Here is a 24,594-nt window from a genome sequence, read left to right on the forward strand (position 1 = left end):
TGTGGACTCGATAAGAAGAAGCAGAATAGATAGATAGAAACATAGAAAATAGATGCAGGAGGAGGCCATTCAGCCCTTCGAGCCAGCACCACCATTCATTGTGATCATGGCTGATCGTCCCCAATCAATAACCTGTGCCTGCCTTCTCCCCATATCCCTTGACTCCACTAGCCCCTAGAGCTGTATCTAACTCTCTCTTAAATCCATCCGGTGATTTGGCCTCCACTGCCCTCTGTGGCAGGGAATTCCACAAATTCACAATCTCTGGGTGAAAACGTTTTTTCTCACCTCCGTCTTAAATGGCCTCCCCTTTATTCTAAGACTGTGGCCCCTGGTTCTGGACTCGCCCAACATTGGGAACATTTTTCCTGCATCTAGCTTGTCCAGTCCTTTTATAATTTTATATGTTTCTATAAGATCCCACATCATCCTTCTAAACTCCAGTGAATACAAGCCTAGTCTTTTCAATCTTTCCTCATATGACATTCCCGCCATCCCTGGGATCAATCTCGTGAACCTACGCTGCACTGCCTCAATCACAAGGATGTCCTTCCTCAAATTAGGATTTAGATTTAGGAGGAATTAGATGACGATGGTAGCAGAATTAGCCCGGGATACTTCCAGTTTCCAGCCCCGCGACGTGGATGCTTCTGCTACGGGGCCATAGATTCCATCATCCGTGGAGACACCTGTACAGGTGTGTTGTACCATGGCAAGTTCCAAAACAATAATGTTAGAAATTATAAAAGTCATGACCAACTCAGTGCCTACTTACAGCCAACACAGCACAATATTGGTGACGTCAGCTCAAACTCCTGGCAGTTCAGAGATCAGTATATCATTGTGCAAGATGTGCTGTGCCCCAGCACAATTGCCACATATTTGAAGAATTGGCCTTTACATAGCCTTGCCAGCAAGTAATAAATCATCATAAATAGTGATTTTAAGTAGTTATTATCTACTGAGTATCTTTTCATCCATAACCGTAATTAAGAATTCTTGTGCCATTAATTAAATTGAGCTGTTATCACAGTTTAGTTTGTCTGAGGAAGAATCTCGACCCGAAACGTCGCCCATTCCTTCCCTCCAGCGATGTTGCCTGTCCTGCTGAGTTACTCCAGCATTTGTGTTTAAGAAGGAAGTGCAGATGCTGGAAATTCGAAGGTAGACAAAAATGCTGGAGAAACTCAGCGGGTGCAGCAGCATCTATGGAGCGAGGGAAATAGGCAACGTTTCAGCCTAGGGTTTCGTAAACTCATAAACACATCACGGGGGCCTATTTCCTTCGCTCCATAGATGCTGCCTCACCCGCTGAGTTTCTCCAGCATTTTTGTCTACCTTGGATATGAAGGGATATGGATTATATGCAGGTAGATAAGAGTTGGCATCAGACTGTGGGCCGAAGGGCCTGTCCCCGTACATTCTTAAAGGTCATAATTGTATCCACTCTATTGCTTCCTCTGGCAGCTCATTCCTGATATGTTCCATGTTTGTTGGAGTTTGTTGTACATAAATTGGTTAATACATATAAATTTGGACAAACTCAGTAGGGAATGTGAAGAAGGGTCTCGACCCAAAACGTCGCTGGTCCGTGTCCCCTAGAGATGCTACCTGACCTGCCGTGTTACTCAAGCACTCTGTGTACTTTTTTACTTTAAACTAGCATCTGCACCTCCTCATGGCTGCTACATTACATAAGTGACTATTCTCTGTGAGTTAAAAAGTCCACAAAACATATAAGACATGCTTATATGCGTGTTGACGGCTGTTATATAGTTACAATTCTGTTTTACTTCAATTATTTGTTTTAATCCTGAGGGCAGAATCTCATTCAAACTTACTGAACAGTGGAAGGCCTGGATAGAAACATAGAAATTAGGTGCAGGAGTAGGCCATTCGGCCCTTCGAGCCTGCACCGCCATTCAATATGATCATGGCTGATCATCCAACTCAGTATCCCGTACCTGCCTTCTCTCCATACCCTCTGATCCCCTTAGCCACAAGGGCCACATCTAACTCCCTCTTAAATATAGCCAATGAACTGGCCTCGACTACCCTCTGTGGCAGGGAGTTCCAGAGATTCACCACTCTCTGTGTGAAAAAAGTTCTTCTCATCTCGGTTTTAAAGGATTTCCCCCTTATCCTTAAGCTGTGACCCCTTGTCCTGGACTTCCCCAACATCGGGAGCAATCTTCCTGCATCTAGCCTGTCCAACCCCTTAAGAATTTTGTAAGTTTCTATAAGATCCCCTCTCAATCTCCTAAATTCTAGAGAGTATAAACCAAGTCTATCCAGTCTTTCTTCATAAGACAGTCCTGACATCCCAGGAATCAGTCTGGTGAACCTTCTCTGCACTCCCTCTATGGCAATAATGTCCTTCCTCAGATTTGGAGACCAAAACTGTACGCAATACTCCAGGTGTGGTCTCACCAAGACCCTGTACAACTGCAGTAGAACCTCCCTGCTCCTATACTCAAATCCTTTTGCTATGAAAGCTAACATACCATTCGCTTTCTTCACTGCCTGCTGCACCTGGATGCCCACTTTCAATGACTGGTGTACCATGACACCCAGGTCTCGCTGCATCTCCCCTTTTCCTAGTCGGCCACCATTTAGATAATAGTCTGCTTTCCTGTTTTTGCCACCAAAATGGATAACCTCACATTTATCCACATTATACTGCATCTGCCAACATTTGCCCACTCACCCAGCCTATCCAAGTCACCTTGCAGTCTCCTAGCATCCTCCTCACAGCTAACACTGCCCCCCAGCTTAGTGTCATCCGCAAACTTGGAGATATTGCCTTCAATTCCCTCATCCAGATCATTAATATATATTGTAAATAGCTGGGGTCCCAGCACTGAGCCTTGCGGTACCCCACTAGTCACTGCCTGCCATTGTGAAAAGGACCCGTTTACTCCTACTCTTTGCTTCCTGTTTGCCAGCCAGTTCTCTATCCACATCAATACTGAGCCCCCAATGCCGTGTGCTTTAAGTTTGTAAACTAATCTCTTATGTGGGACCTTGTCGAAAGCCTTCTGGAAGTCCAGATACACCACATCCACTGGTTCTCCCCTATCCACGCTACTAGTTACATCCTCGAAAAATTCTATAAGATTCGTCAGACATGATTTACCTTTTGTAAATCCATGCTGACTTTGTCCAATGATTTCACCACTTTCCAAATGTGCTGCTATCCCATCTTTAATAACTGACTCTAGCAGTTTCCCCACTACCGATGTTAGACTAACTGGTCTGTAATTCCCCGTTTTCTCTCTCCCTCCCTTCTTAAAAAGTGGGGTTACGTTTGCTACCCGCCAATTCTCAGGAACTACTCCAGAATCTAAAGAGTTTTGAAAGATTATTACTAATGCATCCACTATTTCTGGAGCTACTTCCTTAAGTACTCTGGGATGCAGCCTATCTGGCCCTGGGGATTTATCGGCCTTTAATCCATTCAATTTACCCAACACCACTTCCCGGCTAACCTGGATTTCACTCAATTCCTCCAACTCCTTTGACCCGCGGTCCCCTGCTATCTCCGGCAGATTATTTATGTCTTCCTTAGTGAAGACGGAACCAAAGTAGTTATTCAATTGGTCCGCCATATCCTTGTTCCCCATGATCAACTCACCCGTTTCTGACTGCAAGGGACCTACATTTGTTTTAACTAATCTCTTTCTTTTCACATATCTATAAAAACTTTTGCAGTCAGTTTTTATGTTCCCTGCCAGTTTTCTTTCATAATCTATTTTTCCTTTCCTAATTAAGCCCTTTGTCCTCCTCTGCTGGTCTCTGAATTTCTCCCAGTCCTCCGGTATGCTGCATTTTCTGGCTAATTTGTACGCATCATCCTTCGCTTTGATACTATCCCTGATTTCCCTTGTTATCCACGGATGCACTACCTTCCCTGATTTATTCTTTTGCCAAACTGGGATGAACAATTTTTGTAGTTCATCCATGCAGTCTTTAAATGTCTTCCATTGTATATCCACCGTCAACCCTTTTAGAATTAATTGCCAGTCAATCTTGGCCAATTCACGTCTCATACCCTCAAAGTTACCTTTCTTTAAGTTCAGAACCATTGTTTCTGAATTAACAATGTCACTCTCCATCCTAATGAAGAACTCAACCATATTATGGTCACTCTTGCCCAAGGGGGCACGTACAACAAGACTGCTAACTAACCCTTCCTCATTACTCAATACCCAGTCTAAAATTGCCTGCTCTCTCGTTGGTTCCTCTACATGTTGATTTAGATAACTATCCCGCATACATTCCAAAAAATCCTCTTCCTCAGCACCCCTGCCAATTTGATTCACCCAATCTATATGTAGATTGAAGTCACCCATTATAACGGTTTTGCCTTTGTCGCACGCATTTCTAATTTCCTGTTTGATACCATCTCCAACTTCACTACTACTGTTAGGTGGCCTGTACACAACACCCACCAGCGTTTTCTGCCCCTTAGTGTTTCGCAGCTCTACCCATACCGATTCCACATCCTCCAAACTAATGTCCTTCCTTTCCATTGCGTTAATCTCCTCTCTAATCAGCAACGCTACCCCACCTCCTTTTCCTTTCTCTCTATCCCTCCTGAATATTGAATATCCCTGGATGTTCAGCTCCCAGCCTTGGTCACCCTGGAGCCATGTCTCCGTGATCCCAACTATATCATAGTCATTAATAGCTATCTGCACATTCAACTCATCCACCTTATTACGAATGCTCCTTGCATTGAGACACAAAGCCTTCAGGCTTGTTTTTACAACACTCTTACCCCTTATACAATTTTGTTGAAAAGTGGCCCTTTTTGATTTTTGCCCTGGTTTTGTCTGCCTGCCACTTTTACTTTTCACCTTGCTACCTATTGCTTCTACCCTCATTTTACACCCCTCTGTCTCTACGCTCACACATTTAAGAAACCCTTTCCCTTTAACTCCATCCTCCACTAGCCCATTCGACACCCCACACCCCCCTTATTCAGTTTAAAACCACCCGTGTAGCAGTGGCAAGTGGATAGAGTGGATGTGGAGAGGATGTTTCCACTGGTGGGATAGTCTAGGACCAGAGGGCACACCTCAGAATAAAATGTTGTACCTTTAGAATGGAGATGAGGAAGAATTTCTCTAGCCAGAGGGTGGTGAATCTGTGGAATTCATCGCCATAGACGGCTGCAGAGGCCAAGTCATTGGGTGTTTTTAAAGCGGAGGTCGACAGATTCTTGATTAGTGTGATGTCAAAGGTTTAGTTTAGTTTAGAGATACAGCGCAGAAACAGGCCCTTCGGCCCACCGGGTCAGCACCGACCAGCGATCCCCGCACATTAACACTATCCTACACCCACTAGGGCCAATTTTTACATTTATACCAAGTCAATTAACCTACAAACCGTACGTCTTTGGAGTGTGGGAGGAAACCGAAGATCTCGGAGAAAACCCACGCAGGTCACGGGCAGAACGTACAAACTCCGTACAGGCGGCACCCGTAGTCAGGATCGAACCCGGGCCTCCGGCGCTGCATTCGCTGTAAGGCAGCGACTCTACCGCTGCGCCACCGTGACCGCCTTTCTTTCCCTCTCAACCCTTACGGGAAGTGGGCAGGAGAATGGGGTTGAGAGGGAAAGATAAATCCGCCATTACTAACAACATAATGGCGGCGTGGACTCGATGGGCCGAATGGCCTAATTCTGCTCCTGTGATCCCTTACCTCATGATGTACTGATTTGTTTCCTTCCCACAGATGTACACCCGGTCCGTGATAGATCCCATTCCCCTCCCACCCACCAAAGACGCTGCTACATCCCCCATCTCCTCGCCCTCCGAAAACAGCACAACCCCTTCAAACACCTTAACCAGGAACGCAGAGAAACAGAGGAAGAAGACCAAAATGACGGACGAAGAGATATTGGAAAAATTGAGTAAGTAACTGTGCCTGATGGAAGATGTGAAGCAGGTTGGGCAACTGGCCTTCAGCTGCTCTCATTCAATGAAACTTTATTGTCACATGTACCTAGGTACAGTCAAATTCTTTGTTTTGCATACATCCCGATAAAATCACACTAAACACAGTCATAAATAAGTACAACAATACACTGACATGCACACGTGTTTGTGTGTGTGTGTATATATATATATATGTGCAGCGTAGGTTCACCAGATTGATCCCTGGGATGGCGGGATTGTCATATGAGGAAAGATTGAAAAGACTAGGCTTGTATTCACTGGAGTTTAGAAGGATGAGGGGAGATCTTATAGAAACATATAAAATTATAAAAGGACTGGACAAGCTAGATGCAGGAAAAATGTTCCCAATGTTGGGTGAGTCCAGAACCAGGGGCCACAGTCTTAGAATAAAGGGGAGGTCATTTAATACTGAGGTGAGGAAAAACTTTTTCACCCAGAGAGTTGTGAATTTATGGAATTACCTGCCACAGAGGGCAGTGGAGGCCAAGTCACTGGATGGATTTAAGAGAGAGTTAGATAGAGCTCTGGGGGCTAGTGGAGTCAAGGGATATGGGGAGAAGGCAGGCACGGGTTATTGATAGGGAACGATCAGCCATGATCACATTGAATGGCGGTACTGGCTCGAAGGGCCGAATGGCCTCCACCTGCACCTATTTTCTATGCTCGTATGTATATATGTACGAGTGTGTGTGTGTGTGTGTATTTACGTGCATGAGTGCATACATACATGCATTAACACACATAAAACAAACAAAACCGGTACCCCCAAGTCTGATCTTATACCCTTGTCCCACGGTACGAGTTCATTCCAAGAGCTCTCCTGAGTTTGTCCTGACTCGAACTCGGAGATTTACGGTAATGGCCGCTTGTCGGTACTCGGGGCTCTCGTGGACATTTTTCAACATGTTGAAAAATCTTCACGAGTCTTCCCGAGCTTACCTGCCGTTGGCGAGTCTTCCCGAGTACCTGCCGTTAGCGTTACGAGTCGCTAAGAGACGTCCCCGAGCTCCGACGTACCTGCTACGTTCATTCTCCATGCTTACCACGAGTTTGATTTTTTTTTTAACTTGTGAGAGCTCTTGGAATGAACACGTACCGTGAGACAGGGCTGTAAGTTTGCAGCTTATTTGGAGGTTGTAGTGTTTAATAGCCTGATTGCTGTAGGGAAGAAACTATTTCTGATCCTAGACATTTGTTTTTGGGCTTCCTAAACATGCAGGTTCAGCAGGCAGTGAAGAGAGTGAAAGGTGTAGCGGGGACTGGCAGGAGTCCTGCCAAAAACAAAGCAGACATAAGTTGTGTGCACGAGACATGTTTATTCTCTCCAATACAACTCCTTACTCCTCCAATGTCACGGGCGTTGCCTGGCCTTCAATACCAACTCAGGTACCGACCCCGTGACTAGCGCCTCCCACACCGAGACGCCGCCCTCCAGAGCTGAGGGTTCGTTGTGCCTTCATAACAAGAGGAGTACAAGAGCAAATAGGTCCTTCTGCAGTTGTACAGGGCCCAAGTGAGACCACACCTGGAATATTGTGTCCAGTTTGGATCTCCAAATTTGAGGAAGGACATACTTGCTATTGAGGGAGTGCAGCATAGGTTCTCCAGGTTAATTCCCGGGATGGCGGGACTGTCACATTGCAAGAATGGAGCGGCTGGGCTTGTATACTCTAGAATTTAGAAGGATGAGAGGGTATCTTATTGAAACATATAAGATTATTAAGGGTTTGGACACACTAGAGGCAGGAAACATGTTCCCGATGTTGGAGGAGTCCAGAACCAGGGGCCACAGTTTAAGAATAAGGGGTAAGCCATGTAGAACGGAGATGAGGAAAAACATTTTCACAAAGAGGATTGTGAATCTGTGAAATTCTTTGCCTCAGAAGGCGATGGAGGCCAATTCTCTTCATGCTTTCAAGAGAGAGTTAGATAGAGCTCTTAAAGATAGCAGAGTCAGGGGATATGGGGAGAAGGCAGGAACGGGGTACTGATTGTGGATGATCAGCCATGATCACATTGAATGGCACCGCTGGCTTGAAGGGCCGAATGGCCTACTCCTGCACCTATTGTCTATTGTGTAAGTCCATGGGCAGTTTGGAAAACTCACAGCGGTAGAGTTGCCGCCTCACAGCGCCAGAGACCCGGGCTTGATCCTGACCACGGGTGCTTTCTGTACGGAGTTTGTACGTTCTCCCTGTGACCTGCGTGGGTTTTCTCCGGGTGCTCCAGTTTCCTTCTACACTCCAAAGACGTACAGGTTTGTAGGTTAATTGGCTTCTGTAAATTGCCTCTAGTGTGTAGGATAGAACTAGTATTATGTATGGTTTTATCTGATATGATGCAAAACAAATCTTTCCACCATGCCTTGCTCGCTCGGTACATGTGACAGTAATACAACTAAACTAGACCGTGTTAATTTAAAACAAATATGAATCAACTAAACCTTTCCCTTGTCTGCTGTTCCCACAGGAAGTATAGTAACTGTGGGTGATCCAAAGAAGAAGTACTCGAGATTTGAGAAGATTGGACAGGGGTTAGTAAAGCATTATGTGATATTGGGAAAATCTGTAATCTATTGTGTTTCAACTTGCTGTGGAGTTGGCCTGGAAGCTCTTCATGGGACTAGAGCTGGTAGTTCATGGAGCTGTTGTGAGTCTGCCTGCAGCCCACAGTCTCAGGGTCCATCTGTCCATCCCCACCCCTCTTCGAAACATGGAAAGTAGGTGCAAGAGGAGGCCATTCGGCCCTTCGAGCCAGCACCGCCATTCATTGTGATCATGGCTGATCGTCCCCTATCAATAACCCGTGCCTGCCTTCTCCCCGTATCCCTTGACTCCACTAGCCCCTAGAGCTCTATCTAACTCTCTCTTAAATCCATCCAGTGACTTGGCCTCCACTGCCCTCTGTGGCAGGGAATTCCATAAAATCACAACTCTCTGGGTGAAAACTTTTTTCTCACCTCAGTCTTAAATGGCCTCCCCTTTATTCTAAGACTGTGGCCCCTGGTTCTGGACTCGCCCAACATTGGGAACATTTTTCCTGCATCTATCCTGTCCCGTCCTTTTATAATTGTATATGTTTCTATAAGATATCCCCTCATCCTTCTAAACTCCAGTAAATATATTTTCTAGATATCTCCCCCCCCGTCACCACCTCCCACTGAAGGAGTATCTTGACCCAAAATGGCACCTCTCCATGCCCTCACCAAGTGCTGCCTGACCCGTTGAGCTTCGACAGCACTTTGTATTTTGCTCCATCTGTCCGTTGTTTACTGTATTTAGGCCCACTGATTCTATCTTGTTACTGTAGACCACAAGCTGTAATATTTGACACTGTTCACATGTTCTGATGGTTGTCAGCAGACTCATTTGCACGTCATTTACGTGACGTCATTTACGTGTCACAACGCACGCGTAGTACGTGGTGATGTAGGCAGTGACGCGTGGTCGTGTGTGGCGCCCCAGGGTTTTGGGATTCACAAAATCTTCGTGCGCCACCTGCGTGAAGCACAAATGATGCCCAAGTGGGACAGGCCCTAAACTTGTCATACAAGACTTCATTGGATATTTGTAACCACTTGGGCCCTACTGCTTTAAAGTAATTTGTGTGAATGGACTCTTGAGCAAAACATGTGAAAGGTCTACTCAAAACCTTTTGGGCCAAAGCGCGCGAATGGGACTAGCTTTGATGGGACATCTCGGTCAGTATTATCGAACTGGGCCGAAGAGACTGTTTCCGTGATGTTCAACTCTATTGGGTGCAACAGAGCAGCAGTGGGTAGTGTTGTTGCCTCACTGCGCCAGTGACCTCCGGCTCGATGCCGAACGCGGGTTCTGCCCCTACGGAGTTTGCACATAGGGTTTCCTCCAGGTGCTCCGGCTTCTTCCCATATCCCAAAGACATGCGGATTTGTAGATGAATTGGCCTCTAATTTGCCCGCGGTGCTTGGGGCAGGGATGAGAAAGTGGGATAACTGGTGTCAACGGGTGATCAAGAGTTGGCGTGGACCTGCTAGTGCGTGGGGCTTGGTTCTATGCTGTATGTCTAAACTATACTGAGACTATATGTCCTTCACCAACAGGGCTTCAGGCACAGTGTATACAGCCATTGATGTGGCCACTGGCCAAGAGGTAAGTGTGTAAAACAATCACACACATCTCCAGTGTGAATGTGCCCAACAGATTTTGAAGCCTGCCTGCTTTATTTTGAAGTACTTTATTATTTTATTCTCAGGTTGCAATCAAACAGATGAATTTACAACAGCAACCCAAGAAAGAATTGATTATTAATGAAATTCTGGTTATGAGGGAAAATAAAAATCCAAATATTGTTAATTATTTAGACAGGTGAGTAACCAGTGTGAAAATGTTGTGTGCCTGGTACATTGACATCTCTACAACATGTGGTCATGATATGATGCATCATTCCCTGTAACTTGCCTGTGGGCTAGTAGTGAGGGGTGTGGATAGAACATGGAGCGGCACAGTGGCACGACGATAGAAGGTTGCCTCAATCCTGACCTCAGGTGCACGTTCTCCCTGTGACCACGTGGGTTTCCTCCAGGTGCTCTGGCTTCCGCCCACATCCCAAAGATGTACGGGTTTGAAGGTTAATTTGTCCCCAGTGTGTCGGGAAAGTGCAAAAGTGAGTTAACATCGAACAATAGTGGGAACTGGTGATGGCTCAGTTTTTCCATGCTGTATGTTTTGATCAATCATCGAGCTACACAATGTGGAAGCAGGCCCTTCGGCCCAATATGCCCACACTGACCAACATGCCCCATGTACACCAGCCCCACCTGCCTGCTTTTGGCCCATATCCCTCTAAACTTACCCTATCCATGTACCTGTCTAAATGTTTCCCACACATTGATATTAGACCTGCCTCAATTACCTCCTCCGGCAGCTTGTTCCATACACCCACTTCCCTTTCTGTAAAAAAATAAGTTACCTCTCAGGTTCCCATTAAATCTCCCCCCCTCACCTTAAACCTAGGTCCTCTGGTTCTCGATTCCCCGTACTCTGACCAAAAGACTCTGTTCGTTTACCCGATCTATGCCCCTCATGATTTTGTCCACCTCTATAGGATCATCCCTCATGCTCCTGCGCTCCATGGAGTAAAGCCCTCGCTTGCTCAACTTCTCCACATATCTCAGGCCCTCTCAACTTCTCCACATATCTCAGGGATGCTGCCTGACCCGCTGGGTTACTCCAGCACTTTGTCCTTTTGTCAACCAGCATCTGCAGTTCCTTGTTCCTACGGGAGGTCACGGTGGCACAGCGGTAGAGTTGCGGCCTTACAGCAAATGCAGTGCCGGAGACCCGGGTTCGATAATGACTACAGGTGCTGTCTGTGTGGAGTTTGTAAGTTCTCCCCGCGACCTGTGTGGGTTTTCTCCGAGACCTTCGGTTTCCTCCCACACTGGAAGGTGGGGGGCTCGGCCAGGGTTGGGCTGGGTGTCTGGGGGATCTGGATGGACCATATCCAGATGACACGCTGCATCGTCCTTGGCTTGTGCCTCGAACACATGTGTGTTCTTGGCTGTGAGCGTCAAACAAGGAATCAAAGATCATTCATTACATATTGAAATAATATCTGCACATTTCACATTTAAAATAAAAAACTATTTTGAATGGAAGCACGTTATGGGTTTGTAATTATTAAGCATTGTCATCTATTACAAATATAACATTTTGTCTGAAGGAGGGTCTCAACCCAATGCCTTCTCTCCAGAGATGCTGCCTGTCCCGCTGAGTTACTCCAGCTTTTAGTGTCGATCTTCGGGTTAAACCAGCATCTGCAGCTCCTTCCTACGCATAACATTTTACATGATTAAAGGCAACGTTTTGGTCCACTTTGCTTGTTCGAGCTGCCAGCGTGCGTATTCCACTTAGTCCCACGACCCTTGCTATTCCCAGCCCTTGAAAAAATATTGATTGCAAATTCATCACCATTAAAAAACCACCGTGGTTCCTGCCTCCAGCAGTGTTTCCTGCCGATATTCTCTGTCCAAGACGGCATCTTTTTCAAAGGGTTTCTTCTAATTCCTGAAGGGGGAGTGCCGGCCCGAAATGTCACCGTTCCATGTTTTCCAGCGATGTTGCCTGACCCGCTGAGTTACTCCAGCATTTTGTGCCCCTTCTAATTCTCTCCCTTGGTGAGGGTGATAAACTTCTGACCTGGAGTAACACAACTGAGGGGCAGCACGGTGGTAGAGTTACTGCTCGACAGCGCTAGAGATCTGGGGTCTTCAAGGATAGTCCGCGGGCTCCGGTTTCTTCCCACACTCCAAAGATGAGCAGGTTTGTAGGTTAATTGGCTTCGGTAAAATTGTCCCAGGAGCGTAGGATGGCGCCAGCATACGGGATGATCGACGGTCAGCGTGGACACGGTGGGCAAGGCCCTGTTTCTGCACTGTATCTCTAAAGTAAAGGACATAATATCCATGTTGTCTGTGAAGATTTTAAGACCATTCCGTTCACTTGGCTTTGCTTCCCTCTAGCTACCTCGTGGGGGATGAGTTATGGGTGGTTATGGAGTACCTGGCAGGTGGATCGCTGACCGACGTGGTCACAGAGACCTGCATGGATGAAGGACAAATAGCAGCAGTGTGTAGAGAGGTGAGTCTTCAGGGTGAAGCAAAAGACTCCATGACTCTTTCACTAGGCGAGCCTCTAGCGCAGGTGAGCTTCTGAAATATGGTCACGGTGCTACAAATGGGTGGGAAACAAACAAGGGGAAATATCACACAAAACACAAAGGAATGAAGGGTTTTCAGTATTAATCCTAATAAATATTAATGATTTGGACAAGGGGATTGAAGGCTTTGTGGCCAAGTTTGCAGATGATACGAAAATATGTGGAGGGGCAGGTGGTGTAGAGAAAGCAGGGACTCTGCAGAAGGACTTGGACATGTTGGGAGAGCGCAGAGAAGTGGCAGATGAAATACAGTGCAGCAAAATGTGGAGTCATGCATTTTGGTAGCAGGAATAAAGGCGTAGATTATTTTCTAAATGGGGAGAGAATCCAGAAATCGGAGGAAGGGACTTGGGAGTGAGTGCTGGTGCAGGATTCCCAAAACGTTTATCTGCAAGTCGAATCGGTAGTAAAGAAAGCAAATGCAATGCTAGCATTTATTTCAAAAGGGCTTGTATACAAAAACAGGGATGTAATGCTGAGCTCTATAAGGCGCTGGTCAGGCCGCATTTGGAATATTGTGAGCAAGTTTGGGCACCATATCTGAGGGAGGATGTACTGGCTCTGGAGAGGGTCCAGAGGAGGTTTACAAGAATGAACCCATGAATGAGTAGGTTAACCTATGATGAGCATTTGTCGGCGCTGGGCCTGTACTCGCTGGAGTTTAGAAGAACGAGGGGGAACCTCATTGAAACATACAGAATAGTGAAAGGCTTGGATAGAGTGGATGTGGGGAGGATGTTTCCACTAGTGAGAGAGTCTAGGACTAGAGGTCACAGCCTCAGAATTAAAGGTCGTTCTTTTAGGAAGGTGAAGAAGAATTTCTTTAGTCAGAGGGTGGTGAATATGTGGAATTAATTGCCACAGAAGGCTGTGGAGGCCAAGTCAGTGGATGTTTTTAAGAGATAGATAGATTTTTGATTAGTACAGGTGTCAGAAATTATGGGGAGAAGGCAGGAGAATGGGGTTAGGAGGGAGAGATCGATCAGCCATGATTGAATGGCGGAGTAGACTTGATGGGCCGAATGGCCTAATTCTACTCTTATTCCTTATGACCTTATGAAGGAACTCAGAGGGTCGGGCAGCAGGAGTCCAAAGTGTTTAATTGTCAAATGTACCAACAACAAATCAACGGAAGGTTTAAGGGCCTGTCCCACTTGCACGACCTAATTCACAACCTTTTTTACTCGTGGACATTTTTCATCAGGCTAGAAAAACGCCCCGACCTACTTGATGCCACGAGTACCTACGACTAGCATCACGTCCTGCTACGACCTACCTACGATCTCGTGACGACCATGCTGCGAGTATTAGTCAAGGGCAAACTCGGCAGAGGTCGTGAATTAAGTCGTGAAAGTGGGACAGGGCCTTTAAGGGCCTACCCCACTTAAGCGATTTTTTAGGCGACAGCCAGGGAACATGGACAATGGAATTCACCTACGTTACCCTGGCGACAACCTACGTTACCCTGGCGATAACCTACGTTACCCTGGCGATAACCTACGTTACCCTGGCGATAACCTACGTTACCCTGGCGACAACCTACGTTACCCTGGCGACAACCTACGTTACCCTGGCGACAACCTACGTTACCCTGGCGACAACCTACGTTACCCTGGCGACAACCTACGTTACCCTGGCGACAACCTACGTTACCCTGGCGACAACCTACGTCACCTGGCGATAACCTACGTTACCCTGGCGATAACCTATGTTACCCTGGCGATAACCTACGTCACCCTGGCGACAACCTACGTTACCCTGGCGACAACCTACGTTACCCTGGCGACAACCTACGTCACCTGGCGATAACCTACGTTACCCTGGCGATAACCTACGTTACCCTGGCGACAACCCACGTCACCTGGCGACAACCTACGTCACCTGGCAACAACCTACGTTACCCTGGCGACAACCTACGTTACCCTGGCGACAACCTACGTTACCCTGGCGACAACCTACGTTACCCTGGCGACAACCTACGTTACCCTGGCGACAACCTACGACAGCAAATTTGTCGTCACTGTCCCCGAAATGTTTTTAACATGGTGAAAATTTTGCAGCAGTCGCCTGTACTCGCCTAGAAAATCACCTAAGTGGGACAGGCCCTTAACTTGCAGCAGCATAATACTCTATATAGGTAAAAGGGCAGTATGGTGGCACAGCAGTAGAGTTACTGCCTTACAGTGCCAGGGACCCGGGTTCAATCCTGACCTCAGGCGATGTCTGTATAGTGTTTGTACGTTCTCCCCGTGACCGCGTGGATTTTCCCCACATTGCGAAGACGTACAGGTTTGAATTTCCCCCAGTGTGTAGGATAGTCGGTCGGCACGGACATGGTGGGCCGAAGGGCCTGTTTCCACGTTATATCCCAAAAAACAAAAAATATCAGGAACAAAAGTTGAATAAATGATTAACAATAATAATACATAGAAACCCAAAGTCCTTAGTGCAACCAAAGACAGTCCATAGAAGTTCATAGCTGAGTTGTGTACTGTTCAAGAGCTTAAGAAGTTATTCTTGAACTTGGAGATTACGGTCTTCAGACTCCTGTACCTTCTTCCTGAAAGTTGGAGTGAAATGAGAGCGTGGTTAGATGTGGGTCTTTGATATTAGCTACATATATTTGAGGCACCATCTCCTACAGATAGCGCCAGACAGCATTTCCCCCTCCCAGCAGATAAAAGATATAGCAGTGTGAAAACGCACACCTCCAGATTCAGGGACAGTTTCTTCCCAGCTGTTATCAGGCAACTGACCATCCTATCACAACTAGAGAGCAGTGCTGAACTACTATACTTCATCAGTGACCTGCGGACTATCCTTGATCGGCCTTTGCTGACTTAACCTGGCACTAAACATTATTCCCTTGTGGTGTATCTATACATTGTAATCGTGCATCGTCTTTCTACTGACTGCATCGTACACAACAAAGCCTTTCACTGTACCTCGGTACGCGTGACATTAAACTAAACTATAGAATCCTTGACTGGTGGAGGTCAAGACATTGGGTATGTTTAAAGGAGATTGATGGGTTCAAGATAAGAGCGTCAAAGATTACTGGGAGAAGGCATGAGAATGAGGTTTAGAGGGAAGAATAGGTCAGCCATGATCGAATGGCAGAGCCGACTTGATGGGCTGAATGGCCTAATTTTGCTCATGTGTCTTATGGTTCGAAGGAGAGAGTACAGAATGTGGGTGGGAGGAGACGGCCAAATTCTGTCAGCATTCCTAATTCTATGAACATTCATCCCCCTCTCCCCACATCCCCCACACATCTTTCTGACTGCACTTTGTTTGAATTGGCATCTTTCAACTCGTCTCCATTCCTGTTCTCCTGCACACTGCTTCACAGGTTCATCGCGTCCGACATCATCCCGAGAAACTGTCACAGTTCATCAGTTTCAATTAGTGAGTCCCCGAACCGAGCTGCCTTCTGTCTTCACACTGTAAAGCTGAGGAAACCTGTTATCCTTCCAAAGAACGCTGACGTAACTGGGCGCCATTCACTGCTGCCCTGCTTTCCGTAAATAGACAGCTAGTCCATATGTTACAGGAGCAGAATTGGGCCATTTGGCCCATTAAGTCTACTCTGCCACTCATTGGAAGGAAATGGATGAATTTGATCAACTGCTTACTGCCTCCATCCTGATTTTAAGTATGCATTTATTATGAGGAATTGTTAGTTTAGTTTAGAGATACGGCAATCGTCCCACACACTGGCACTGTCCCGCATACTAGCACTGTCCCACCCTATAACCGTAATTAAACATTCTTGTGCCATTAAGTAAATCGGGCTGTTACCAAACTGATCACAGTTTAGTTTAGAGATACTACAGCGCGAAAAACAGGCCTTTCGGCCCACTGAGTGTGTGCTGACCAGCAATCTAGCACTAGCACTATCCCACACACTGGGGACACTTTACCGAAGTCAATCAACCTACGAACCTGTACGTCTTTGGAATGTGGGAGGAAACCGGAGCACCCGGAGAAAACCTATGCAGGTCACGGGGAGAACGTACAAACTCCGTACAGACAGCACCCGTAGTCAGAATGGAATCCGGATCTCTGGCTCTGCGAACAGCAACTCTACCGCTCAAAGTGCTGGGGTTACTCAGTGGGTCAGGCAGCATCTCAGGAGAATATGGATAGGTGACATTTCAAGTCGGGACCCTTCTTCACACTGATCATTTTATTTATTATATTGATTATCCAGAAAGCTCCTCCATGAAGAAGGAAGGCACTGCAGATGCTAGTTTACAAAAATAAACAGTGCTGGAGTAATTCAGTAGGTGAAGCAGCATCTCTGGAGAACATGGATAGGTGACGTTTTTGGTCGGGACCTTTCTTCAGACCTTAATGAATTGAAATTTCTATGTAGTCCCTTCAGTTTTGATAGGCAGCAATTTTCCTCGTAAACCCGTGCAAACCCCTTTATGCACCTCCCGAACCCCACGATATCCGATTCCTCCTCTCCTGTCCGACATGCTAAAATTGGGAATCAAAACCCTTTTCTTTTGTACAGTCCTGGCATCACCATTAGGTGTCACTGGTAGACAGACTGAAGAAACAGCCAGAGCTACAGCTGCAATTCGGAAAGGCATGGATAGTTCACGCTGCAGGAATGTCCCTGACCTGAAACGTCACCTATCCATGTTCTCTGGAGATGCTGCCTGACCCACTGAGTTACTCCAGCACTTTGTCTTTCCATGGCGAGCCAGCATCTGCAGTTCCTTGTTTCTACACCAACTTTGGATTTATTGTAGTGATAAATATAGGCAGTCACCAGACTGCGCAAGGCTTTAGACTGTAGAGATACAGCACAGAAACAAGCCTTACGGTCCAGCGAAGCTGTGCTGATCAGCCACACCAACGCTATCCTGCACACCAGGGATCATTTATAATCTTTGTTTTTACCGAAGCCAATTAACCTACAAACCTGTGTCTTTGGAGTGTGGGAGTAAACCGGGGCACCCGTAGAAAACACACGCCGGAGTCACGGGGAGAACGTACAAACTCCGCACAGACAGCACCTGTAGTCGAGATCGAACCCATGTCTCTGGCGTGGTGAGGCAGCAACTCTACCGCTGCACCCCATTCTGATCCCAACAGCAGGATCGCGACCCGTTCCGATCCAAAGACCAGGATCGTGACCCGAAACATCACCCATCCATGATCTATTGAGACCTGTCTGAAGAAGGGTTTTGGCCCGAAAAGTTGCCTATTTCCTTCGCTCCATAGATGCTGCTGCACCCGCTGAGTTTCTCCAGCACTTTTGTCTACCGTGATCTATCGAGATACTGCCTGACCCGCAGGGTTAATCCAGCACATTTGTCTTTTTTCATCTTCCAAAGAATTGTCTATTTACAAATCTTCTAAAGTTACAAAAATCAATTTCCTACAGCTACCCACGTCTTATACTCCACGGACACTTGCCATAATTCTTTTACTTCATTTAAAAATATTCCTGCCACTACCTATAATTGAACTAATGGAATATCATTCATTGATAATTACCATGAAATATTATTACTAGCTTGAAATCTGCTTCTAGGGAAGTTAAGTGAATTTTGAATTTTCACAGGCCAAGGCACCAATGAGCCAGAGAGCCCTTGTATGACATGTAGTAGATAGTTTGTACCTGCGGCACCAATGAGCATTGGAGATAGTGACAAAGTAATCATGTTCTTGATGCTGGGGGGGGGGTTTCTTCAGTCTGAAGAAGGGTCTCGAACCGAAACATCACCTATTCCTTTGCTCCATAGATGCTGCCTCACCCGCTGGGTTTCTCCAGCATTTTTATCTACCTTCTTATGTTCTTGATGATGTTGGTAAATTGCACTCGCCGATGTACTAATATAGGATCTTTCTCAACATGAGAGGGCAAAGGGGAACTGGGTAGATTGTCTCATACAAAATAATATCATCTAGAATAGAGTCTGAAGAGATTGTGTTACTAACTGTGCATAGAAATATAGAGAAACATAGAAAATAGGTGCAGGTGTAGGCCATTCGGCCCTTCGAGCCAGAACCGCCATTCATTGTGATCATGGCTGATCGTCCCCAATCAATAACCCGTGCCTGCCTTCTCCCCATATCCCTTGACTCCACTCGCCCCTAGAGCTCTATCTAACTCTCTCTTAAATCCATCCAGTGACGTGGCCTCCACTGCCCTCTGTGGCAGGGAATTCCACAAATTCACAACTCTCTGGGTGAAAAAGTTTTTTCTCACCTCAGTCTTAAATGGCCTCCCCTTTATTCTAAGACTGTGGCCCCTGGTTCTGGACTCGCCCAACATTGGGAACATGGTTGGCACCAGGAGAATGAGCCTTAACACACACACAGCACATTCAGAAGATGCCTCACATCCATGTTCCCCACTGTGACATGGCTTCAGCTCCACCGTCCAAGTGCGGCCTGTTTGCAGATTGCAGATTACAGCAGGGTTTTTTTTCTTCTGTCTGAAGAAGGGTCCCGACCCAAAATGTCACCCATCCTTTTTCTCCACAGGTCTGCTGCCTGTCCCGCTGAGTTAATCCAGCACTTTGTGTCCATCTACGGCATAAACCAGCATCTCCAGTTCTTTGTTTCCGCTCTGTGCTTTTTTTTTTTTAAAGTGCTTTCTCTCTTCTCTCGTTTGTTCCAGTGTTTACAAGCCCTGGAGTTCCTGCATTCAAACCAGGTCATTCACAGGGACATCAAAAGTGACAACATTCTGCTGGGGATGGACGGATCTGTCAAGCTAAGTACGTGTGCAATTCTGCCCTGCTGTGCTTATCTAACCAAAGTAAGATTTGTGGCTCACCTTCTGTAGAGTTAAGGGCCTGTCCCACAATACAAGTTTACCCAAGAGCTCTCCCGAGTTAAAAAAAAATCGGGAAACTCGGGAGAACTCTTGAAACATAGAAACATAGAAAATAGGTGCAGGAGTAGGCCATTCGGCCCTTCGAGCCTGCACCGCCATTCAATATGATCATGGCTGATCATCCAACTCAGAATCCTGTACCTGCCTTCTCTCCATACCCCCTGATCCCTTTAGTCACAAGGGCCACATTTAACTCCCTCTTAAATATAGCCAATGAACTGGCCTCAACTACCTTCTGTGGCAGAGAATTCCACAGATTCACCACTCTCTGTGTGAAAAATGTTTTTCTCATCTCGGTCCTAAAAGATTTCCCCTTTATCCTTAAACTGTGACCCCTTGTTCTGGACTTCCCCAACATCGTGAACAATCTTCCTGCATCTAGCCTGTCCAACCCCTTAAGAATTTTGTAAGTTTCTATAAGATCCCCCCCTCAATCTTCTAAATTCTAGCGAGTACAAGCCGAGTCTATCCAGTTTTTCTTCATATGAAAGTCCTGACATCCCAGGAATCAGTCTGGTGAACCATCTCTGTACTCCCTCTATGGCAAGAATGTCTTTCCTCAGATTAGGAGACCAAAACTGTACACAATACTCCAGGTGTGGTCTCACCAAGGCCCTGTACAACTGCAGTAGAACCTCCCTGCTCCTATACTCAAATCCTTTTGCTATGAATGCTAACATACCATTCGCCTTCTTCACTGCCTGCTGCACCTGCATGCCTACTTTCAATGACTGGTGTACCATGACACCCAGGTCTCGTTGCATCTCCCCTTTTCCTAATCGGCCACCATTCAGATAATAGTCTGCTTTCCTGTTTTTGCCACCAAAGTGGATAACCTCACAGTTATCCACATTATACTGCATCTGCCAAACATTTGCCCACTCACCCAGCCTATCCAAGTCACCTTGCAGCCCCCTAGCATCCTCCTCACAGCTAACACTGCCCCCCAGCTTTGTGTCATCCGCAAACTTGGAGATGTTGCATACAATTCCCTCGTCCAAATCATTAATTTATATTGTAAATAGCTGGGTTCCCAGCACTGAGCCTTGCGGTACCCCACTAGTCACTGCCTGCCATTGTGAAAAGGAGCCGTTTACTCCTACTCTTTGCTTCCTGTCTGCCAGCCAGTTCTCTATCTACATCAATACTGAACCCCCAATACCGTGTGCTTTAAGTTTGCATACTAATACCGTGTGCTTTAAGTTTGCATACCAGCTTGAATTACCTCGTACAGTGGGACAGGCCCTTTAGGCCAATGTTTGACTGTGATTAACATTCTTGGAGGGCTTGACAAGGTGCATGCTTAAAGCCTGGAGCATGGTTGTCTGAAGATGGGTCCCGACCCAAATCGTTGCCTATCCATGCCTAGAAATGTTGATAAGTGCTAGGAGCGCAATTAGGCCAATCGGCCCATAAAGCCTACTCCGTCATTCAATCATGGCTGATCTATCTTTCCCTCTCAAACCCCATTCTCCTGCCTTCTCCCCATAACCCCTGACACCCATACTAATCAAGAATCAGTACATTTATTCTCCCTTGGAACCGTATATTTTAGAATTAGTTTAGAGATATAGTATAGAAACAAGCCCTTAAAAGCCCTGCCCCACGGTACGAGTTAATTCAAGAGCTCTCCCGAGTTTGCCCTGATTCGAACTCGGAGATTTACGGTAATGGCCACTCGTCGGTACTCGGGGCTCTCGTGGACATTTTTCAACATGTTGAAAAATCTTCACGAGTCTTCCCGTGCTTACCTGCCGTTGGCGAGTCTTCCCGAGTACCTGCCGTTAACGCTACAAGCCGCTAAGAGACGTCCCCGAGCTCCGACGTACCCGCTACGTTCATTCTCTGTGCTTACCACGAGTTTGATTATTTTTAAAACTCGGGAGAGCTCTTGGAATGAACTCGTACCGTGGGACAGGGCTTTCAGTCCAACAGTCCATGCCGACCATCGATCACCCGTTCACCACACTAGTTCTATGCCCTCCGTAGCATCCACTCCCCTCACACCAGAGACAATTATAGAAGCCAATTAATCTACAAACCCGCACTCGTTTTGGGGAGGTGGGAGTGAAACCAGAGCACATGGAGAACACCCTTGAGGAGAACGTGCAAGCTCCACACAGATAGCGCTGGAGGTTAGTATCTAGCCCAGGTGTCTGGCTCTGTGAGGCAGCAACTCTACCAGCTGCCCCCCTTGTGCCGGCCAAGTGTACATGTGAGGTAGAAGGATCAGAGAGGAGTCAATGGGAAATGGGATTGATCTGACAGCTCACAGAGAGTGGATGGGCTGAATGGCCTACATAAGTCATGAGAATCCAGAGCACTCTCAGCACTGTGGAACTCAGACATCATCATCATCTCATGTTTGCTCGGGCGTAGTCAAATGGTCATGTGAAGCTTAGAAAACAAAACACTTTATAAATATAGCGCCTGATTTATCGAATGCCAGTGACAAACCATTAATCCTCACCTATTCTGGGAGGTGGCAGACTTACTTTATGTTCTGCTTTATTTTTAGTACCTTACGACTTATCCAATCAATTCAACACATTCTGGATCAGCCTAAATGTTTTATACCAGAGTCCAGAATACAGAGAGAAGGAAATAACACTAATAAGCATGAGATGGGCACTAAATGCTGCAGTAACTCAGCGGGTCAGACAGCACCTCTGGAGAAATAGGATGGGTGACGTTTCTGGTCGGAACCCTACTTCAGACTGGGACTGGCACCCATACTTTTTCTCCAGATAGGCTGCCTGATCTGCTGAGCTACTCCAGCACTTTTGGTCATAAGGGATAGGAGCAGAATTAGGCCATTCGGCCCATCAACTCTACTCCACTATTCAACCATGGCCGATCTATCTCTCTGCCTTCTCCCCATAACCCTTGACACCCGTACTAATCAAGAATCTCTCTATCTCTGCCATAGAAATATCCATTGACGGCCTCCACAGCCTTCTATGGTAATGAATCCCTCAGATTCACCACCCTCTGACTAAAGAAATTCCTCCTCATCTCCTTCCTAAACAAACATCCTTTAATTCTGAGGCTGTGACCTCTGGTCCTGGACTCTCCCACTAGTGGAAACATCCTCTCCACATCCACTCTATCCAAGCCTTTCACTAGTCAGTACGTTTCAATGAGGTCCCCCCTCATCCTTCTAAACTACAGCGAGTACATGTCCAGTCCCGTCAAACGCTCATCATATGTTAATCCACTCATTCCTGGGATAATTCTTGTAAACCTCTGGACTTTCTCCAGAGCCAGCACATCCTTCCTCAGATATGGGGCCCAAAATTGCTCACAATTGTCCAAATGCGGCCTTCTAAAGCCTTAGCATTACATCCCTGTTTTTGTATTCTAGCTAGCATTGCATTTTCCCTCCTTACTACCGATTCAACTTACAAATTCCTTGTATGTGAATACTTGGCCAATAAACTTACTTAAAGAATTAACTTGCACCAGCACTCCCAAGTCCCTTTGCACCTCCGACTTTGTGTCTATCTTCGGTATAAACCAGCATCTGCAGTTCCTTTCACACACAAGCTCCCGCATCGGGAGGATCTCGGCTCCCCCGCACCGGACGATCAGACCACGGGTCGGGGCTGCTCGAACCTCTTGCGATTTTGGAGCTTCCCGACATCGGTCTCTACCTGAGACTGCGAGCTCCTCGATGGTGAAAGGCCCCAGGCCGTGGTTGGAGCGTTGATCCCAGGCAAGGGATTGGCTCCGATGGTAAGTCCACGTCCCCGCGGTGGGGCTCAAAGTCAGTCCCGAGCGAGGCCTCCAGCTCCATGATGTTAGGCCGCAGAGCGACCGGAGATACAACCCGGCAAACAATCGTATCTCCAGCAAGACAAGAGATTGAAAGAAAGTTTCCCCCGACCCCTCCCCCACCCCCCACATAAAACAAACCGGAGAACATTAACACATACTTTTAAAACACAATAAAAATAACAAAAGACGAAAAGACAGACAGACTGTCGGCGAGGCTGCCATCGTTGACGGCGCCACTTGCTGTAACATGCAGGAACAGCTTCTTCCCATCAACGATCAGGCTATTAATAGCAATGTTACAACATTTTGAGATTTTTTAAATCGTCTTTAATTTATCCCATCAGATAAGGCATAAAAAGAAGATTAATTTGATACCTAAATCACTTTCATATCTTCAGTATTAAAAAAGTTATGGCCATTTTCATACTCGGAAATTGGCATCTTGTTCACTATTGATTTTTCATTGACTTAACACAAAAGCTGTGATCGAGAATATTTAAAAGCTCATAACTTTCTTAACATTTAAGTGAACTGAAAGAAATTTTCAGTTATTATAGATTGAAGCATTCTGAAACAAATATGAAATAAACTTACTTAGATGACTTGAAATTAAAGCATATAATTAGTTAGTTACCTAATTGTAGCTAATTACAAAATTCAATTACTAGATCTAAACATCTATCCATTTCTTAAGAATAGATTAACATTTGTAAATACCCTAAGTGTCCAAATAACATTCACACAAGAATTCAGAATATAACATAATTTTAAAATCTCATTGTCATGGGTTTATAGGCCAAATGGAAGGAATTTAATGTTTAATACCTGTAAATTAATGGCCATTTAAATCAGCTTGCGAGTGGGATTTTCTGGAACGGGACCATTTGGAATGTTGAGGTTGCGGTGAATTTATACCCCCATATCCACTGCCGGTTCGTTCGGGGACTAAATCACCGTTTCGCAACTTAAAATGTTAATTAAATACATCTTAAGAAACACTTTTATACATAAAAATAAACATTAAAATTTACCTGGTCCTCCATAAAATCCATCCCTGTTGTCGGCATTGACGGCTTCAGAAGCTGATTTTAAAATCATTCCAGCGATTAACTTGTCAGGTGATTTTTTTAAAAAACACACAGAACGGCCGTAGGAACGATTCTGTAGCAACATCTTGCACTCCAACAAATATAATTCAAGACCAGGTCGGGGGAAAAACCCTGTTTTAACCCCGCCCCCCCCCCCCCCCCCCCCAAACGCGCCAAAATCGCGCACACGGCCAGAGGCAGAG

At 46.1% G+C, this 24,594-nt stretch overlaps 1 protein-coding gene across 4 annotated transcripts in view; it reads left to right on the top strand.

Moving 5' to 3' along the window:
- pak1 (p21 (RAC1) activated kinase 1) overlaps positions 1-24,594 on the top strand; it is a 164,487-nt gene that overhangs the window by 134,171 nt on the left and 5,722 nt on the right. For all 4 annotated transcript variants that reach the window (XM_033023377.1, XM_033023376.1, XM_033023375.1 and 1 more), the window contains 6 exons: positions 5,742-5,919; positions 8,435-8,498; positions 10,047-10,095; positions 10,199-10,311; positions 12,468-12,585; positions 19,308-19,407. In XM_033023377.1, coding sequence (XP_032879268.1) covers positions 5,742-5,919; positions 8,435-8,498; positions 10,047-10,095; positions 10,199-10,311; positions 12,468-12,585; positions 19,308-19,407 — 622 coding nt within the window. The remainder of the gene's footprint in view (positions 1-5,741; positions 5,920-8,434; positions 8,499-10,046; positions 10,096-10,198; positions 10,312-12,467; positions 12,586-19,307; positions 19,408-24,594) is intronic.

The sequence above is a fragment of the Amblyraja radiata genome, chromosome 6 (assembly GCF_010909765.2).
Source record: "Amblyraja radiata isolate CabotCenter1 chromosome 6, sAmbRad1.1.pri, whole genome shotgun sequence".
In the NCBI taxonomy this organism is placed as follows: domain Eukaryota; kingdom Metazoa; phylum Chordata; class Chondrichthyes; order Rajiformes; family Rajidae; genus Amblyraja; species Amblyraja radiata.